Genomic DNA, 8,754 nt, shown 5'->3' with positions numbered 1-8,754 from the left:
TGTCGTCACCGGCCTTTTAATTTGTTCAATGAAATCCCTAGAGTTTTGGTACATATTTTATGAAAATGTTAAATATTGCCATTGAATTTGAATTAATAAAATAGTTTAGGAATTACATTGAACATGTATCAAAAGATCATGGACCACATTGAATAAATTAAAGGTTCTGGGACGACATTGTACATTGGAATAAATTTTAGGGATCAAATTAAACAAATTAAAAATTCAACGATAATATCGCACGTTAGGTCAAAAATCAAGGACCATTTATGTCATTTTCCTTTTTTTTCTCCCAAAACTAGTGATACCTAAACCTAATCTGTACATTTTAAAATCTTATTTCTTATATTGACAATAAATATGATAAAAACTCATTTCAAAATTGCTAGGCACTTCCCTTTCTATTAGAAATATAGGCTATTGTTACCACTAAGAAAAATTGCTCATATTGTTTTAATTAATCAAGCTTCGTTTGTTTAGTGATAAATAAATGATTCAAAAAATATTTTAAATATTTTAAATTAATTAAGCCTTGCCCTCGCCGTCGCTAGGCGAGGTTCAACCTCACTTGCGATGGAGAGGGTGAGCCTCACTAGTGGCCGGTGACCTCGTCGGCCCTAGCCTCTGGTTGGTTCGGCGACCGGCCAGGGAAAGAAGGAAAGAAAAAAAAGGAAAAAAATATTTAAAAATTGCCACGTCAGCGTCTGTCGGCGTCCACGTCAGAGCCTGCCAAAAAGGAAATAAAAAAAAATATTTATTGGCTCAATTACAATAAATTCAGGATTGTTTCGGCTTTTTTCTCCGTGAAATTGACCCAAACTAGGCTCTAAACTTCTGATCCCCGCGACTTGGGCCCAGAGATGGCCCAAGCAAACGCCAAAATGCACGGGCTCGGCGATCGCAAATTTGACACTGTGAAAAACAAGTGACAAGCCTTGAAGGGTAAAAAATTGAGTACTGACTTGGGTGGCGATGTGGGTAAAAAAAAATCAGTGGGTCGTGTCTGAAATAGAAAAAAAGATAACCCCTCATGAACTCCGAAATTGGTTGTCCTATTCAAGTAGCGAAGTTAAAAATTTCCAGTACATTTTATTATCGTATCCCTATCGTTGAGGATGACAAGTAACGAAGCCGACAAGTCTCGATCCGAGCCCGAGCCTCAAACCTCTGGTCGGCCTCAGGTCGGATAGTGAACCCATCCTTCCCTATTCCGAAATCACCCGATAGCTAATTCAGATAAAAAAAAAAAAAGGTCTAGAAAATTTAAAGCAATAAAATGCGTTGCAACATAATAGGAAAAGAAAAGACAGAGAAAAGACCAAGAAAAGACCGGGAGCGAAGCGAACCCCCATGCTCAACCGAAGAATAAAACAAGAAGAAGTACAGATTTAGATAATCACGTGCGGCTATTGGCAAGCAATCGCTGTGATACCTTCGCCCACCTGAAAGTCCATTTATTAGTTGGAGAAAACATTAGGTATGCCCTGCCTTGCCCCACCAATGCACTGTCCTTTATATGCACGAGAGCTTGTTCAGCAGATCTTCTTCTTCACGGGAGCTTTACCATAATAAAGGACACATGGAGAGAGAGAGCCCAGAAGAAGATGGGATGCCAACAAGCTCTCTGCTCGTGGGCGACTCCGGCAGCTCCAAGTCTTCGGGCGATCCCCCGGTCACGCCTCTCGTCGTTTTCAGCACTCTCGTTGCCGTTTGCGGGTCTTTCGCCACCGGGTGCGCCGTGAGTATTATTGCATCAACTTTTCGTGGATTGCTTGCGTGTAGTTTGAGCACTAAGAACCCGGCTCTGTTTTCTGTTGAGCAGTCTTGCTTTCCTTTGTTCTTTCTTTTCTTTCTTGCGTTTCCGCCACGGTTTCTTTCAAATTCGAGTGAATGTTTCGTCAGAGAAAGAAAGAGCGAGAAACAAATTGCGCGGTCAATGTTTGTCTTTTTGCAACTTTCATTTTCTTTCAAAATGGTGGTCTTGTGTTTGGCATTCGTGTGATGCTGCAACAATATCTTGTCTGCAGAAGACTTGAGGCGTGATATCACTTTCTTTAAGGATTTATTTGCTCCACAATGTTGCTAATGGTCACCGGCAAAAATCCTCCAGGATACAACAAAGTCTCAAAATGAGAATACTAGATAACAATTCTAGTATTTCTCCAGGGTCTCTCTAGGAAACAATTGAAAATGATGGCTGTGGTTTTTCGAAAGAAGACTTGAAAAAATTGATTGATCTTTCCTTCTTGCGAAAAACTGACATATATAGAAATCGGTCTTCATAGGCAACTCTTCACGAAAGGTTGCAAAGCTAACAAAGATATTCCTTCGGAAGAAGTTGCAAACTGAACAAATGCAACCCTTCGGAAAAGGTTGAAAACTGAATAAGTATAATCTCCAAAAGTTGTCTTGAAAAGACACGTGTAAAATTCGGAATAAAATAAAATATATATAAATAAAATTCCGAATTTTCATAATTTCGAAAATTATTTAATAAACAAAAAACAACCTTTCAACTAATAAAGATTAAGGAGATAACCTTACGAAATAAAATAAAAAAAATAAAGGGATTAGAGCTAATTAAACCGCGGCCGCGCAAGCGTGCCAAGTGTTAAGTACGCCTAATAATCGCGCAATTATTCGCGCACCCGCACGCAGGTATTGTGTGGACTAAGTACACACTCCATTGTCTTCACTCTAAGGAGTAAGAAGACACTCACAGTTATAAAATGGCCCACTTACCCAAAACTTTCCTATGTGGGACAAAGGAAAAAAACATTGTTTTGTTTGTTTTACAAACAAACATCCAACAGCTGCAACAATATCTTGTCTGCAATTCTCGTTGAATGTCTGATTGGTTTTTGTCGTTTTTTTTGGGGGGGGGGGGGCGGTGGTTAGCGGGGGCGTGTGAGGAGCGAAAGTGAATAATGTTGCAGAAGCACCTGCGCCACACGTTGTGGATCACGCGGTTTAATAAACCCAAGATATTATGCTGACCTTGATTTTGAGAATGTCATAATTTGGACAACTTTAAAAGACTCGAGTTGCTTCTCTATGATTAGAAATGTTAAACCGGTCGGTCGGGCTGGATTTGGATTGGATCATAAATAATCCGACTCAAATTGATCAATTCAACCCGTTTATAGCCCATTTATCGCAATGCAAATTTCTCGATCCAAACCTGACCTGACCAATACCCAACCCATTTAACTAAATCTAGGAAAGCTTATTTATTATGATTTTTTTAAAATTGTATTATTAGAACACGTTCATGCAATACAAATCTAGTGGATAATTTATATATTCTTTTAAAAAAATTGAGGGTACGTTGCTTCGCAAAAATGTGACATTTTTGGAAAATATTTTCTAAAATATGTTATAGGAAGTCATTTTATTTTTCGATATTTAGCTGAAATCTAAAAATGAACTGGAAATATTTTTCGCCATTTGGTATGAAAAATCTAATTTGATTTTCTTCTGTGCACTCATTTGAATAATTTTTATTTTTATTTTTCAAAATCATATTTTTAATTTATTTTATTTTCTTTTCTTTTTATTTTTTCTTCTTCCTCCGCCGGTAGCCGGCCACCGGCGGAGGAAGAAGAAAAATAAAAATAAAAAGAACAAAGGAAAATAAAAAATAAAAAATAAAAAAAGAAAAGAAAAGAATTAAATAAAAAATTATTTAAAAAATCAGAAAATAAAAAAAATAAAAATGACATGTTTATGATTCACTTAAGCTTGTTAGGTAACCCATTTAAGACCTATTTAATACACATTTAAGACCCATTAAATTAATAGCAACCCATTTATGGCCCATTTAAGCTTATTTTTAAAACTAAAGCCAATCCTCTCTATCTAGGATCAATTCAGCTTTTTATGGATACTCAATTTGGCAAATAAACATGAAATTATCACATTTCACTACTTGGATTGCATTTTTTAGAAAAGATACTTCTAAAAAACCAATTTTCAGGTTGTTTATTTATTCTTTTATCTGTTGTCTTGCCTCTGGAATGTGATCTCCTAGGCCACTACTTTGATTGCGCTATAGTTTCTCACGAGGTTACTCTCCACCAAGTAGAAGTCACCATAACCAGTGGCATATTTCTCTAGTGCAGTCTGGTTATTCATCACCCGCTGAGTCTGGAATAATGGAGGATTTGGGGCTCTCTACGGCAGCGGTGAGTCCTATCATGCATACATGCTGCATGTCCTCGGTGCATTGCTAAAAAGTATGATGAATTTCAGCCAGTTTCAGCCAATTCATTGTTCAGTGAGATTTTGTGCAGCACCTCCGTTATTATCATGCAAGTTTCATTCGAACTTTCCCCTAAAAGCATGGTCGATGCCCAAACTCAGGACCTCAACGGCTAGCTAACAATGACTTCTTTATCTGTGACATCATTATAATAAGGGAATTTGTGAGTCATGATTCAGGTTCTCCAATATTGACATTCCCGATTTTTCATGTCACAGTATTCGCTTTTTGGTTCAACATTAACAATAGGAGGGTTAATAGGAGCTTTGGTTAATGGGTGGATGACAGATATGATGGGTCGCAGACGGGTAAGTCATTCTCTAGCATTTCCAGCCGTTCTTGAATTTGAAAATCATATATCTTCAGTGAAGAACCTGGAAAAATCTTACAGAATTCTTGACTGGTGTGTTGTGACGCAGACAATGGGGATTGCACAAATAATTTTCATTGCAGGATGGCTTTTTATAGCATTTGCCGAGGTTTGTGCTCTGTCTATTTGCCTCTTCAGAACTTTGTTTGATAGATCGTTTATGACTCGACCCACAAAACTTCAATTCCATTTCGTGCTCTCAAATTTATCAGATAATGTATAAGTGCGCTGAAGAATATCTTGACAGGAAAGGGGTTCGAATTGTGGACTACGGGAGTATTTCTGTGATTTTTCACTTCGTTTCTAGTATCTGATGGGTCACATGCTCCCCGCGACAGATTGTGTTTAACTATCCCTCCATCTGGTCAAGAAGTCACCCTTGAAAAAGCAAAAATTAATTTTTCCTGCTAAAGTCTGAAGATTATTCAATCATACTTTATCTTTCTGAATTGTGTATTCTCTGAAAAGGCCGTGAAGTAGTTAACGGTGTATTTCATCTTACCTTGCAGAATGCTTGGTGGCTCAATATAGGAAGACTGTTAAATGGAGTTGGCTATGGGATTATATGTTACGTGGTAAATGCAGAAACATACAGATTTCTTATCCTGATTAATTTCTAGAAGACGATGGTAATAATCTTGTGGCCAAACAGGTACCTGTGTACATTGCCGAAATAACACCCAAAAGTATCCGGGGAGCATTCACAGCATTAAATCAGGTGAAAATTTTGGGCCACTGTAAAATGTTAATGGTGTCAACTCGATGAATTGCCCATCAACCTTTGCTTGGTCTTATTGCAGTTTTTGTTATGCTGTGGCATTTCGTTGATATTCTTTCTAGGAACTGTTGTTTCCTGGCGTGTCTTGGCTTTGATAGGTATTGTCTCAGTTCTCTTCTGCTTTATGTTGTTCGATTTATCTTGGGAAACGTCAAAAGGTCACTGTCCATGATTTCATTTTCAGGTGGTAGCCCCTGCGTGCTACAAATGTTTGGTTTATTCCTTATCCCGGAGTCTCCTAGATGGCTGGTAAGTTGTTTATGGAGTGTATCAGGTACTCATGAGAAGCCACGCAATGTCGTGATATTATCATTCTTATTTGAAACTATTATATCGATTGTGGCCATCACTTTTTACTCTATGTGGCTTCATTCAATGGTAACGATTTCATGTGTGTTATGTCCAAATTCGTTATTCAAAGGAGACAGACAATTTGAGGGTCGATTAACCATGACATAATAGGACTTGGATGATTAGTTGATGGGGCAATCTAAATAGCACAAGTAGCATGCTGCATGCCATTGAAGAGTATTTTGTAGCACGCCGCAACGTATCACAAGGCGTGGAAATCAATTTGAATTGCTGTTGCGTGAAACACATTACCCTGTTAAAATTTTAGACTGAAATGGGAAGAGTATAAACGAATTCAATATTTTACCAAGAATAGCTTTACTCATGACTGAAATTGAAGTCTAGTGGAGAAATGAGAATGGCCAGAGGTATAGGCAGTATAATTTCCATGTCAAGTACAATTGGCGTGAATCCTTTTTGCGAGAATTTAGAAATCTAAAATCATAAAATGAAGGTAATGTTGTAGGAATGTTGGAGTGAGGATTCTGCATTTTCCATTACGAGGAAGATGATTAGCGTAGTTATTGACAGGTAAAAGTCGGTCAAGAAAAGGAGTTTGAAGTCACATTGCAAAGACTCCGAGGCAAAAGTGTCGACATTTCCCAGGAAGCGGCAGATATCAGAGTAATTTCTCCATTTCATATATCAACAAGAGAAAGTTGTCCCTTTTCGTCTTACTTTTTAATATTTCGGTTCGTATTGTCTTACAGGACTATACAGAAACCTTTGAGTGGCAATCCCGGTCTAGAATTCTTTATTTGTTTCAACGAAGATACGCTCATTCCCTCATAGTAAACCTTCCCTTCAAAATACTCAAATTGCTTGCCATATTTTGCTCAGTTTTTTTTTTCTATGTCCTAATAATTTCAAAGCTTAGATAGGAGTGGGATTGGTGATGCTTCAACAATTTGGAGGCTCGGCTGTATTTCCCTATTATGCAAGCTCTATATTTGAATCAGCCGGTAAAAATCATGCTATAAATTCGTTTGTTAATCATAAAGAATGAAGACTTGGTAATCTTAACTTATTATCCTGTCAGACTTTTCGAGCAGCATTGGTACCCGAAGCATGGCGATTGTCCAGGTAATAGACTATCGAGAATTGCACTGAAAGATGAATTTTATTTATCACATTTTCAAGATTCCTCACCTGTTTTGCAGATCCCTGCAACCGCTCTTAGTGTAATCTTGACAGACAAAGCTGGAAGAAGACCGCTTTTACTGGTGACAAAACCAATACATATCGACGTAATCTCCTAAAGTAAACCACTCATAGGCATAACCAAATCTGACCTTCATTTGCAGGTTTCTTCTGCTGGAATGGGCTTGAGTTGCTTTTTTCTGGGATTCTCATTCTTCATGCAGGTATTCGAAAACTAACTATGCCTACTCAGTCTTCTTGATCTCATGAAGTGGCCTGATTTTTTGTTTTGATACCTTCCTGCGAAACCAGGACCTGCAGTATTGGAAGGAAGTCACTCCCATTTTGGTATATGTATGCATTATGGTAAGTCTGTGTAACTTGTTTTTCAAACTTGTAAGGTTAGCTCTTACCATTGAGGGCATAATGAGTTGCGGCTTAATCCTACTTTACCAGACAATAATACACTGGAGAGCGTACTTCGACAAAAGAAAATAGGATTTTGCGTCTAATAGTTTTTATTCAATTTTAGAACATGTATGGAAAATGAATTTCTTTCTCTGCTCATTGCTCAATCTGTCTAGGACAAGATGGGGAAGAAAAAGAAAACATTTTGGACCCTGTTTTATCTTTAGCGGGGAAGCAACAGTCTCATAAGTTTTCTTTATAGTAGTGCTGCTTTTAAGTCCTCAACCTTCTTTCCAGGACTAGTTGTATTGAAGTTGCTGACAGATAATTATTGCTATTAGGTGTATTCTATAGCTTACTCACTTGGTATGGCAGGGTTACCGTGGGTTATAATGTCCGAGGTAAATAGATATTTTCAGTCTAATATTGCACTCTATAATCTCCATTTCAAGACCATACATAGGATTCCCACTTATTCCGATGGTCATATTCTCAATAGGTATTCCCATTGAATGTTAAAGGGTCGGCTGGAAGCCTGGTGACCTTCACCAAATGGTCCTGTGCTTGGATCGTTAGCTACACTTTCAACTTCATGTTCGAATGGAGCGCACCCGGTCATTAATTCTCCTTTTGTTCCTTCTTGTTCTATAGTTTTCACTGGCCATGCTTCTCTGGAGCACATGAATTGCATGTGTTCACATGTCGGGCGTATGTCCTAACAAATCTTTGTCTTGACTATGCTGCTTTCAGGAACCTTTTTAATTTTTGCATGCATTTGTGGTTTAACTATCTTCTTCACTGCGAAGCTAGTGCCGGAGACCAAGGGGCGAGCATTGGAAGAATTGCAAGCATCACTAGCCAATTTTCTGCAATGAATTGTGCTAGTGTTGAAATCTGAATTGGTAGGATGAAGCAACCAAGATCATTGTCAGAAACTCTGGCTAATTGTGTGTCTACTTATATTTTTGCTGCCTAAAAGTTAGTAAATTATTTTCCAGAGGCAGTATGTCATGTTCTTGATCACTTGGCTGATACCAAGACATTAGGTTGACCTGGATTACTTAAGAATGTAATAATTTGTCCCGACAACCAACTTCATAACATATTCCACTCACCCGGGACAAAGGAGGAGAGGATGTGTTGGACAGTCTGATACTCGTTACCATGTTTTCATATGATAACGTCAACTCGATAAACAGGCTTAATAATTTAAATTGCATTTCCCACCTTTCAGGCTTATCATAAGGACGAGTTCATTCAGATATTGGTGCTGTTGGATGTTTTTGTGTCACTGCATTTGTGAAATTTGCACTTACAAACAGTCTGTCCAGCTGGTAAAGGGATCACCATCACGAAAAGAAAAGATTCACTCAACTTTCTTCCTGCTAAGATGCGAGGAAAATTTTCACCACATCCTATTTTTGTGAATGATCAATCCATGGATTC

At 38.0% G+C, this 8,754-nt stretch overlaps 1 protein-coding gene across 4 annotated transcripts; it reads left to right on the top strand.

Annotated features, from left to right (window-relative positions):
• The first annotated feature begins 1,315 nt into the window (after positions 1-1,315).
• Positions 1,316-8,534, top strand: LOC115692384 (sugar transporter ERD6-like 5). Of its 4 annotated transcripts, none has more exons than XM_056307169.1 (18): positions 1,316-1,477; positions 1,575-1,738; positions 4,122-4,184; positions 4,480-4,740; positions 5,141-5,206; positions 5,284-5,349; positions 5,432-5,507; positions 5,594-5,658; positions 6,292-6,384; positions 6,471-6,551; positions 6,638-6,722; positions 6,800-6,843; positions 6,921-6,983; positions 7,065-7,124; positions 7,213-7,266; positions 7,650-7,709; positions 7,808-7,922; positions 8,059-8,534. In XM_056307169.1, the coding sequence occupies exons 2-18, from the start codon at positions 1,580-1,582 to the stop codon at positions 8,181-8,183; spliced, it is 1,536 nt and encodes a 511-aa protein (XP_056163144.1). In that variant the 5' UTR covers positions 1,316-1,477; positions 1,575-1,579; the 3' UTR covers positions 8,184-8,534. The 4 variants fall into 4 exon arrangements, with proteins under 4 accessions (XP_056163144.1, XP_056163143.1, XP_056163146.1 ...); XM_056307170.1 differs by lacking the exon at positions 1,316-1,477 and having other exon boundaries at positions 1,502-1,738; positions 4,480-4,569; positions 4,681-4,740; XM_056307168.1 differs by lacking the exon at positions 1,316-1,477 and having other exon boundaries at positions 1,499-1,738.
• The last annotated feature ends 220 nt before the right edge of the window (positions 8,535-8,754 follow it).

The sequence above is a fragment of the Syzygium oleosum genome, unplaced genomic scaffold (assembly GCF_021117445.2).
Source record: "Syzygium oleosum isolate NSW1041296 unplaced genomic scaffold, Sole_v2.1 Sole_v2.50, whole genome shotgun sequence".
NCBI classification, from domain to species: domain Eukaryota; kingdom Viridiplantae; phylum Streptophyta; class Magnoliopsida; order Myrtales; family Myrtaceae; genus Syzygium; species Syzygium oleosum.
The sequence above is the reverse complement of the archived record's forward strand: the minus strand, read 5'-3'. Positions and strand labels throughout refer to the sequence as shown.